Raw genomic sequence first — 11,655 nt, forward strand, 5'->3', positions numbered from 1 at the left:
GCAGAGGCAGGCAGATCTCTGTGAGTTTGAAGCCAGCTTGGTCCACAAGAGCTAGTTCCAGGACAAGCTCCAAAACCTACAGAGAAATCCTGTCTCGAAAAACCAAAAAAAAAAAAAAAAAAAAGTCCTCAGCTACCTGGTGAGTTTGAGACTAGCAGCCAGCACCCACTCAGTGCTGTGCTTCAAGGGCACAAGTGTGCCCAGGTCATTTGGGAGTCACTCCTATTCTTACTCTTTTGTTTTTGTTTTTCAAGACAGGGTTTCTCTGTGGCTTTGGAGCCTGTTCTAGAACTAGCTCTGTAGCCCAGACTGGCCTCAAATTCACAGAGATTCACCTGCCTCTGCCTCCCAAGTGCTAGGATTAAAGGCGTGCGCCACCACCGCCTAACTTTTATTCCTATTCTTGCCATAGGTGTTTATGTTCTTCTGAAGGGTTTTTTTTGCCTTGAAAATAAACCAAAAATAGGACTAAGGTGGATTCTTTGGAGGAGATTGATAATTTATAGACGACTTCATTATTGAAAAGCCCAAGAGATTCAGCTAAAAAATTAGCAAAAGGAGATAATTTAATGTCCAGTTAAAGAATGTCTGCCATCTGGAGTTCTCTAAAGGGCAGCAGTTAGCAGTGAAGAAATGTGGTTGCATGGTCACAGCAGCCCTGCAGGAGGAAATTTCACAAGCAGGCAGGTATTCTCCTACATGGAGAAGACAACAGAAGTTAGCTGAAAGGCAGAGATGGTTTGTTCCCTGGTGGTGTAATTTCTTCCCTCCAGTACACCAGGGAAAGGTAAACAGTGGATACCCAATCCATTGAGTGGAATGGAAGTACCTGATGAGAAAAGGCTGGGTAAATCAAATGATGAAATTAATGAAGATAGAACCAGGAAGGGATGAGAACTTCAGTTCTCAGTAGGGGAGACAGGGGCATCAGAAAAGATAAAACCTGGAGGTGAGAAGTTGCCACAGGGATGGAAACAGTGGCAGACAATCTAGGGAGGGCCTGAAACTGCAGTGTGGTTGGCCTGTCCAAAGAGAAGTCAGGCTGACCTCACTAGAGACTAGCAAGGCAGAGCTAGAGTGGAGGCACTAAGGTGACCCAGCTGTACCCCTTATAAGCCATAATCACATCTCTGGTCTTCACTGCAAGGGTCAGTAGAAAAGGGACATGATGTCTTAAAAGGCCATTCCACCTGCTCTTTTGACAATAAACAGATATCATGCATGGAAGGAAACAAGAATGTCTAGGGATTTCTGTGGCCATCCAGCTGAAGCCAACGTGTCTAAGGGTTAGTGGTGGCCAAACAGTGAGAGGGAGTTGGGGCCTGTCTAGAAGTAGGGTCCCCTAAAACTGGGTGTGAGGAAAAGGAGTGTTACAGGCCTGACACTTATCCCACAGGGTGGTGACACTCTCACTTGGAAGTCCAAGGAGGCTTGAGGACAGAATGAGGTAAGAAAGCAAGGGGATGTCTAGAGACTACACTAAATGCTCAAGTCTGTCACATGTCTACCACAATAGCCCAGCAGAGAAAGAATGATGGCGTATCATGGGTAGAGTCACAAACCAGAGCCCAGAACACAGAAACAGGGCCTGGTGCATCCTTGCATGTGGCAGAGGTGACCCTGTGTACTTCTAACAATCGAGTTCTACCCTTTGTGGGTTTCAGAGGGTTTGGGGCTTTTGAAAACGCTGTAACAACAGCCAGCACTTAACTGCACTCTACTCTACCTGCTGTAACAGAAGGACCCATTTGGTCCCATAGTCACCTTGGCAGGCTAGGCAAGTCTTCACATGTTACACATGTGCTGGCAGGAGACCCAAGGCACCAGAGGCATGGTAAACACATCTTGTCAGCAGATTTGACCAGAGCCACATCTGATGAGAACTCAAGGTGGCGAGGCAGATGAGCACTACCATGAACAAGTGTTTGCAGAAGACTACCAGCGTGGCTGCATAGGCATCCAAGGAGGCCCTCTTGAAGATGACCTGGGTGTCTACAGGGTCATTAGGTGATGATTCCAAGAGGAAAATAACAAAGCTGGGTAATGATTACATGTTCAGCTGCACCTTACTGTCTGGCTTATGAAGATACCAGGAGTCCGTGTAAAGGATGCATCTGCAAGCTGCTATTCTACCAAAATTTTTGATAAGAGAATATTTACAACTCAGATGACAACAAAACCATACACTTTGTGAATGTTTTAGTGAGTCAGTCTATAAGAACGATGGGTATATGGATGGACATCTGTGTATATACTTGCATAGAAACACAGAAGTTAGGTAAGACATGCCCATTCATGGATAGTCTCACCCAACACTGGGTGTGAAGATTGTGAATATTTTACTGTGGTCATTTCTACTTTTTGTATTTGAGAATACATAAATTTTGTAATTTTAAAAACTGAAATTAAAACTGTCACATTAAAATAGCAAGCAGTAGAGTAGGCATTTCTTCTGAGTGGCTTGTGAAGCTTTCCCAAGCTCTCTGGTGTCATTAGTAGACAGAGATGTGTGATTCCCTTTCCAGAGAAGCTGGAGAAAAAAGCCAGGGTAGGCATGTGCTTTCCACTCAATTGCTTTGGTAGCCCTGGGGTGACCTACTCGTCCCAGCAAAGCCTAGTCTATAGCCAGAGAGCTATGTGGCTGTGCCATGTGCATGTGGCTGAAATGCCTGAGTCAGTTGGTGGCTGAGTTGAGGCTTGAGTCAGTGATCTTACCCTCATTGTAATCTTTTCACTTTAAAACAAATATCTTTGGCCATGTGTATCACAGGTTTCCTTTGGCTGCCATCATGAATGAAGAAGGGACTCCTTGAAGGAAGAGGTTTGCTGTCGACAGCCCAGGAGTCACACTGCTGTCACTTCTCTTTCTATGAGCAAATTTAGTGACATCTGTAAAATTCCATGGAAGTTTAAGTGCAAAGCACTAGTTGGGTTTGGATTTCATGGGAATGTCATTTAGCTGCAGGAACTTTGGCCCGCCTTATGGGGGACACACACACACACACACACACACCTAGAACATGCAGGCCTATAATTGAGGTGGCTTTGGGGAACCAAAGTGGAATATAGACTTTACACTGTCACCACATGGTTTGTCCATTAGCCAGGTGCCTCTGCTCTAGCTATGCCTAGCCTCTCTTCTCTGTGTGTTAAGTTTGGTAAAGCTCTTTCAGGCACTGGCCTTTGAAGACTGTTAAATGGTTGCTCTCTACAGGCTGTGTCTGTAAATGATCTTGGATGGGCTCTGGTCATCTCTGTTCTGAGCCTGAGCTCTTTCATTCTCCTGACCACAACTAAAGGCATCATTGCAGGCAGCCACTTGAGCACAGTGGCGCTAGTCATTGAGAAGCAAACATCCAGAGTGACCATAGCAGTAAGGGACTACCCCTACCAAAGAGAAGGGACCAAGAAAAATGGTGTCACCAGAATCTAGAAGAGGAACAGTACAAAGAGACAGACAAGGGAGATATTTCCTGCCACACAACAGCAGCCTGTCTGGTTCCCTCCCACCTGAGCCTCATCTCTCTGATCTCACGATCAGGTTCTAGGTGCTACTGGGGGAGCCCTGGTAGTCTTCTGTCCTTGTCCCCATTGTTGTCTCCATACTGCTGGGGTGGTGGGAGCAGAATATACTGTAAAGGGTCTCATTATGTAGCCCAGGCTGGTCCCAAACTATCCTATCTTAAATGCTGGGTCTAGTGGTATGAAGTACCGTCAGCTACCACTGCATTTTGAGGATAGGTTTACAAGCCATCCATTGGGAGCTCTGGGGGAAGTATCACATGATGAAGATGTAGATAATACTTGCTAAATGAGTAATAAAACATACACAGATCACTAGCCATGGAACACATTTCAAATAGTTATATTTAGTGTATGTATAAAATACCCTTCATATTAAAACCTGACAGAGTTGTCATATTTAAGGTTTTCTATGCACCTGACCTGGATCTGAGTCATTTTATTGTGTCTATTAGCCAACCCTAGTCCTCTCTAAAACTCTGAAAGGTATATGTCCTGTTATCTCCATTTCTTTATGAGGATCTTGGAACATGAAGCAGTAATAGCTAATGAGGATCAATACCAGGACTAGAATCTAAGGCAGACTGGTCCCAGGATTACCCGAACCCATAGGCCATGTGCTATGTCTGCCCTCCCTCTGTTGAAGTGGACTGTAAGGAGTGGGTAAGGCTTGCCTAGAGCTTCAAGGGGCTCCTGGTTAGTTAGGCAGCCTGCCAGCATTATTGGCCATGTCAAAAACCGGAAAACCATGGTGTCTCTACAATTAATCAGTAACTGTCACAGTCTTTCAGGCCTTAATTAACTGAGAACCCAAGATGTCCCCCTAATAATAGTGGCCATCGCCAGTTTGTTTGAAACAGGGTTTCTCTGTAGCTTTTGTAGTCTGTCCTGGAACTAGCTCTTGTAGACCAGGCTGGCCTCGAACTCACAGAGCTCCACCTGCCTCTGACTCCATAGTGCTGGGAAGCCATCACCATTTTTATTAGAGAACAGCCAAAGACAATTCCCTGAGAATCTAGGAAAGACATCAAAACAACTTCGTAGCAGTATTTGACTCTCTGATGGGAGGTTTACAGAGGTTGGTGAAGAGGAACATGGTGATAGCTTATCATGATGATATCATTGAACTTGGAAAGGCCTCAGCACAAATTATGAATACTCTCAAGAGACCTGTGGGAAAGAGTGGCACTATGATGGGTCACTCAGCTCATTGCTTTTCTGTTGAACAGGAAAGAAGATAGTGGGAAAAAGTAGATGGTAATGACAAACAAAAATAAGCCATTCCAGGGCCACAAGTGACAAGGACAGGCAGGGTAAGGTCTGCCAAATTTTTGGCAGAAAACTTTCAAGTCATATTGGCTTATTTTGCTCAGTTTCTTTTTTAAAAAAACTCAAATTCCAACAACCAAATAGTTAAAAATTCACCTGTCAGTTTTAAGTTCACTGGAAAGGATAAATAGGAAGTCATATAGGTTGGCAAAGGAAAGGATAACCCACTGTGAGCACCTGGCTTAACAAGGTGGGTGTCCAGCATGACTGGGATTGAATATTCTGGAAACATGAATTCCTTACACTCTTATCCTTGCAACAGCTACACTGAAAAACACCCAGGCAAACCTTAGGACATGCAGTGTAGAATACACACACACACACACACACACACACACACACACACACACGGCACACAATAGCTATGTCCTTATTTTTATGCTAGAGAAGCATGCTGGGTTAATACGAAATTTAAAAGCATAAAAGTTCATGTGTGTATAGTTCTAGAGCTGAGTAAGATAGTATAGATGTTCAAGAAGCAGTGACTGGAAGCCTCTTGCTTTGACAGACCCAATCCCAACCCTGATCTGCTATGAACAGAGGGAGCACTTAGGTAGGAAAACTGCATAAACCAGAGATTTTGGCCGAGACTCTGGCAGATGAGTTGAAACTAGTGGAACCACTCTTCCTGCAATGAGGAGAGCTTAGTCTCTGCTTACAACATGGGCTCTCCTCACCTGGTCCACCAACCTAGTCAATATTTGCACTCTAAGAAATTGTTCCTTAGCGCCCTCACCTTGCCCAAGAAAGCAGGCTGTGAGAAAAGCAAAGGGAAGTCCCAGGTATCATACCAGCCACAAACATGAGTACAACACACTCAGGAAAATACAAGGTGCTGGTGACCTTCAGGAGTGAGATAAGCAGGTCCCTGGGAGTTGTGTGCCTTGCCAAGGGCTATGGATTTTTTTAGTTTGGTTTGGTTTGGTTTTTCAAGCTAGGGTTTCTCTGTGTAACAACTCTAGCTGTCCTGGAACTCACTTTGTTTACCAGGCTGGCCTCAAACTTACAGAGATCTGCCTGCCTCTGTCTCCCAAGTGCTAAGATTAAAGGTTGCTACCACCGCCCAACCTCCATGTTTAAAAAAGAAAAAGAAACAAGTCTTGCTGCAACTAGAAGGTCTGCTGGGTGGCAAAGCCAGCTTCCATGGCACACCTTTGTGTGCAGAGTGCTAAAGCTTTTGAGTTTTCTACCTTCCAGGAGCTGTGGAAGTTTAGGGACATGGCCTTCAGAGAAGGAGCACCTAGATTCAGGTTCTGTCAGGCAAAATGATTATAATAGGTTTGGTAAGTTTTCCATTAAAATCTGGTGGGTTTGTCTGTTTATCTCTTGCCTCATGAAAATTCCTTTGGAACAATGTTCAAGTCAGTGAAGCTATATGGGATGATGGGAACCATGAAGCTTCATCCTCAAAAATCCTCAGTCAGGGCCAGAGCCCAGCCAGGGAAGCATTGTTAGATGTGCTGTTTCTATCTGCTTGGTTTTAGGAACATCTGAGACTGCTCATGGGAAAATGAAAAGCGGCATGGCCAACCATCCTCATGTCCACTCAGGTCAGCATAGTTGTTTCTGTGGAAACCTCATGGTACCCAATGGAAATCTGCCAGCACCAGCCCCTGCAGCTGGTCTGCAGTGTGTCCAGATCCCTGTTCTGCAGGTAGGAACCACCCACGTGAATGCTGAGGTCTGCAGGGGCAGGATGGTGGAGGGGTGGCCACTGTCCTTTAAGTAAACTGCTCCAGGTCCTGTGTCCTGTCCCAGCCATCTTAATAATCCCAGCCTCTCTCTTCTTCCCAGCCTGTCTCACTGCATCTGTGCAAGCCCTTGCCTTTGTTAGGACTGACGTATCAGGTTTGTGGCACTGTGTTACCCTGTGTCTAGTTTCCTCAACCTGGTCCATCTTCCCCACATCTCTTGGAGGTGTAATGGCTTGTGCCTCTGTCTTGCCAAGGTCTGCTTGGGACCATTTTATGCAGATTGGAGGCATCTGAGACTGCCCAAGCTGGCCATATGTAAGCCTCACAGCTGGTGGTATTCATGTTGCCCCACCTCTATCCAGACTCTCCTATAAATTCTCTTTAGACTGCTCTGGCCGTGCTTCTGGGCACCACTGCCTGCACAGCAGCTGGTACAGGCTTTCATGTGAAAGTGGTAGGGCCTTTTTGATTTTTCTGCTTTCTCATTGGTCACTGAAGATAGGGCTCAGTCACCTCTTTGGGGGCTCAACAGACCTTTATTTGACAGCCATCTATGGGAGCTCACTGCCAAGTCACTCAGCAGCCCCATACATACCTGCACTACCAGGCTGGCCTCTGAGGAGGTAGAATGGGGAAGGAAGAGGTTTGGAAGTTGAGAGATCTGGCTATATTCTGACTCAGTCGCACACACCTGCATGGTGCACACCACTTAGAGTTGTAGATGAAACTCCAGTAGGCCAGTGCAAATCTAGTTGTCAGAGACTGAGGGTGGAGCTGTCCTGTTACTTCGGAGAGCTTAGAGACAGGCAAGGTCGATCTGGGAGAGAACCATGAAGGAAAGAGGTGGGACCAGGGGTAGGAGGCTGTAAAGAGCCTATAGGGGGATGGGTGGCAAAGAGTGGCCTGGGGAAGAGGCAATGAAAGGGTTCTAGACCAAAAGAGAAGCATGTGAGGGTTTAGTGGGCAGAGACTTGGACTTGTGTAGAGAAATGAGCTGAAAATCATGCTCCTCCCTCCTAGTTTGACCCAATAGTAGAACAGCTTGGAACTGTGGGAGAGATCAAAGACTCCTAGAGATAGGGACAGCGAAAAGAGTGGGAGGCTTGTCCCAAAGTAGTATAGCCACAGTGTGCAGGTCAGTTTGCAGAAGGCACTCCTAGGGCTCAGGGTATAGGGTGAAGAGGTTGTAAGAAAAGTGCCACCACAGGCAGAAAACGAGCCCACTGGAAAGTGTGTGAGCCTGGGTATAACTCTTTCACCTGTCTTTTGACAGCTAATTGGCCCTCAGCTTCAGTTTTGTTGTCAGAGATGGAAATGGCACTTAGAAGGTCCTTGGGGAAGTGGGAGGATGGAGTGCTTAAGAACAGAGTGCTCGCCAGGTGGTGGTGGCGCACGCCTTTAATCCCAGCACTCGGGAGGCAGAGGCAGGCAGATCTCTGTGAGTTCGAGACCAGCCTGGTCTACAAGAGCTAGTTCCAGGACAGGCTCCAAAACCACAGAGAAACCCTGTCTCGAAAAAAAAAAAAGAACAGAGTGCTCAGTTTGGGGGTGGTAGGCAGCTGTAATTAAATGATGGAGAAAGGTCATTGGCTAATAAAGAAACTGCCTTGGCCCATTTGATAGGCCAGCCTTTAGGTGGATGGAGTAGACAAAATAAAATGCTGGAAAAAAGGAAAGTAAGGTCAGAGACGCCATGCTGCTCCCCAGGGCAGACGCAATGAAACAAGCTGCCAGGTCAGACATGCTAAATCTTTCCCGGTAAGACTGGTGCTACACAGATTATTAGAGATGGGTTGATCGGGATATGAGAATTAGCCAGTAAGGGCTACAGCTAATGGGCCAAGCAGTGTTTAAGTGAATACAGTTTGTGTGTTGTTATTTCGGGGCATAAGCTAGCCAGGGGGGCAGGAGCCGGGTGGCAGGAACACAGCCCACAGCACAACAATTAAATGTGCATATGAGAAGGCAAAACCATTCTTTCTTGACTTGCTTCTGGGGACCTGGCAGCCTCATCTTGGGGCATCTGCTTTCAGGCCTCTGTTTGGCCCATAGGTGAGATGGGAACAGAGAGAAGGCCTTCCCATGGGCTTGAGAAAGTACCAGGGCGTCCACACAGAATTTATTTAATACACTATAGGAGGAGCGGTACTGTTGGGACAGGGCACAGTTTTTGAGTGTTGAAATAAATAATAAACATAGGGAGTCAGGCAGCAGAAGATTCCAGACTAAACTGAACTTTGGACTGGATTCAAAGTGAGAGCTATGGAGGTGCTTCTGCTTCCTGATTACCAGGGTGTGATAGTTCTTAATGTTGCCTCCCCAGGATGACCCCTCAGGTGAAGGAGGCTTGCCACTGGCCCTCAGCCCGCAGCGCTCTGCCTTCCACCCCTACTTCACCATGGATCTGCCTGTCTACGTCCTCCAGGTCTGGGTGCCTACAGTTATTGATCTTATCAGTAGAACGCATCCATCCCAGGATGGACAGGTTTCCCATGTCAGGAGGCTATAGCATGGGTTAGCAGCTGCCATAGACTTGCCCTGGAGATGCATTGGGTTCTGGTCAAGTCCAGCCACCTTGAACTTTTTTTGAAAAGATGGGGTCACAGCTTCAAATAAGGCTTGGTTGACACTGCAGTATCTGTTTGTGGAACAGGTGAAACATAGTGTGCCTGTGAGCACTGCACACTCCAGTTCTAACTTCCCCATGAGTGAGATGCACCCAAATGCATTCACTATCTGTGCTAAGTAGGTGGATGGTTAAGCTGAGAGTGGGCAGCCACCAGTGCAGCTCTAGGTCTGAATGAAAGTCACTTTTCAGGCGGCCGACCTTCCTCAGAAATGTCATTTGTACTGTTCTAAGCCCCTCAGAACACTATCCCTAAAGAAAGGAAATCTGAGTCAGACGTGATAGACATAGGTGATACCCATTAACCAGTAGACAAGGGTTGGAGAACTGCACATTTGAAGCCACTTGAGCCACCGGGCAAGAATTTGTCTCTAAAAAGCACAGAAAAGGAAGGAAGAAGATACGGGGTGGTGGGGAAGAGAGCAAGAGGCAATAAAGGAGGGAAGTATAAACTACTGGTGACCTGATACCTGCCCACTACAACTTGGAGTCTACAAGACCAAAGTAGGAGTGCTGGATTCTAGCAGGAAAGTGATGGGTACCACCCATGGCCATCCCTCTGCACGGGCCTCCTACTGCCTGCGGGCTATAAGCAGATATTATCTCGATTTTTTGGTTTTTGTTTTGTTTTACAGGAATGTACGTGGGTGCTTGAATATATATGGACCCATCAGTAAGCCTAGAAAAAAATCTGGGAAAGCATAATGGTTCTGGGTTCACATTTTGTTGTTGTTGTTGTTGTTGTTGTTGTTGTTGTTGTTGTTGTTGTTGTTGTTGTGAGTATTTTGGGTTTGGTTTTGTTTTATTTTGTTTTTGAGGCAGGGTCTCACTATGTAGCCCTGATTAGCTGGCCTGGAACTCACAGAGATGCTTGTCTTTGCCTTGTGCTGGGGTCAAAAAAATGTTCTTTGAAGGGACAAAGTATGGGATAAGTCTTTGCTGTGCCTTCTCCTTCTCTTCCTACCCAACCCCTCTTCACTTTTCTGCTTGGTTTTGCAGGAGGTGCTTCCATCACCTGGAGGGTCTGCTGGGCTGGAGAGTGTGCAGGCACCAGGAAGCACTATCAACCTGCAGGACCTTCAGTGACAGCAGCCTGAGCAAACAAGAACATGTTCCAGGATGTGTTTCCAGACCTCAGATGATTGTGGTGTGGACCGGGAGCTCTCATGTGACTTCTGCTCAGCAGTTCAGCCTGATAATTTGAGACTTTGGGGTACATGCATGGATAGTGCTTTCATTCTGGTCCAGCAAGAGCCAGTTATGGGCTATACTCTTTGAAACTGCCTCCACAGGTTGCCCACGGTGAGACAGACACCATGTCCATGCCATGTGTTTACATTCCAGCCTTTCCCAGGTCCCCATGGGCCTGAGCTGGGTAGCACTTGTTATATTAAAAGATTCCTGCAGTAAGTGGGTGGAGCATGGCTCCCTGCTCAGGTACATCTCTGCACTAAGTCTGGACAGAGCCTTCTATTGTAGTGCGTTAACATTTTGCCCGAGACATCTAGAAATGTGGTTCTTTTCTGCGATCTTGTGTGACAGACTGCTTCTTACCTGCTAGGATGGTCTTGGTGGGTGTGTTGGTCTCACTACATTGTATGCCATGGTGAAGCCAAATTCAGGCTGAGGCAGGTTGCACAGGCAGCTAGTCTGAAAGGCGATTGGGGTGGCCTGCTAATAGACCCTCTTTCTAGACTCAGACTTTAAAGTCATTTTTCTAAACTCTGTATTTGGAATTCTTGGTAAATAGTAACTTGTCTTCAGTCTCTACAGTGAGGTTCTGAATGCTGTATGTTAATGTGTAGGGCTGGAATGATAGGTGTGTTTTATGGTTGAGGTTGAAGATAAGGATATTATGTGACCTTGGCCTTCTGTGTCTTCACAGTGATTCTGTCTTCCCAGGGGAGATGGTTGCCTTGCACATATTTATTTGTTAGTGAAGACTGGATACAGGGTCACACAGAAATGCATTTTTCTTGGGCCTTTGGAGTGTGTACTTATTCAGATACTGTTTTGGTTCTGCCCCATCTGAGTTGCTTTGTTTCTTGGATTTGGGGAGGGCCCTGAGTTTGGGCATGAGTCTTCTCTGGATGGCTCTGTGGTACCATCTACCTAGGTGCTGCTCCCTACTCATGTAGGATTGCGAATCCTACTTGGGAAGACTTCTTTCCACAGGTCTCTCCTGCATCACAGGCCCAAGTGTAGGGACTGGACTTGCCCACCTGTCATCAGGGCCCTCCCCACTCCATGGGCAGCCTGGTACCACTGTCACCTGCCTCCAGAGCCCACCTCACAGAGATTCCCACAGCCTCCAGGGTGTGTCTGCCAAGTGACAGAATGAGCTGTCATGTTCTGAGCACTGGAGCTTCCTGCTGCCACGCACCCAACTCTTAGTACAAATGAATAAAAGTGTTTGTGTGTCATGTACCAAAGGTTTTGCTCTGGTTTCATTAAAGGTATGTGCATGATGTTGAGATTCTTGCC

General features: G+C 46.6%; 1 protein-coding gene across 4 annotated transcripts in view; it reads left to right on the forward strand.

Moving 5' to 3' along the window:
• Nucleotides 1-11,603, forward strand: part of Zxdc (ZXD family zinc finger C) — a 33,970-nt gene extending 22,367 nt beyond the window's left edge. The window contains exons 8-11 of one of the 4 annotated variants that reach the window (XM_026788075.1): nt 6,336-6,505; nt 6,646-6,699; nt 8,869-8,970; nt 10,171-11,603. In XM_026788075.1, the coding sequence (XP_026643876.1) occupies nt 6,336-6,505; nt 6,646-6,699; nt 8,869-8,970; nt 10,171-10,257 (413 nt within the window). In that variant the 3' untranslated portion in view covers nt 10,258-11,603. Of the gene's footprint in view, nt 1-2,770; nt 3,673-6,335; nt 6,506-6,645; nt 6,700-8,868; nt 8,971-10,170 lie in introns of those variants that run through there. The other 3 variants (XM_005364869.3, XM_026788076.1, XM_026788077.1) reach the window with 3 other exon arrangements.
• The last annotated feature ends 52 nt before the right edge of the window (nt 11,604-11,655 follow it).

Source organism: Microtus ochrogaster, unplaced genomic scaffold (assembly GCF_000317375.1).
Source record: "Microtus ochrogaster isolate Prairie Vole_2 unplaced genomic scaffold, MicOch1.0 UNK1, whole genome shotgun sequence".
NCBI lineage: Eukaryota > Metazoa > Chordata > Mammalia > Rodentia > Cricetidae > Microtus > Microtus ochrogaster.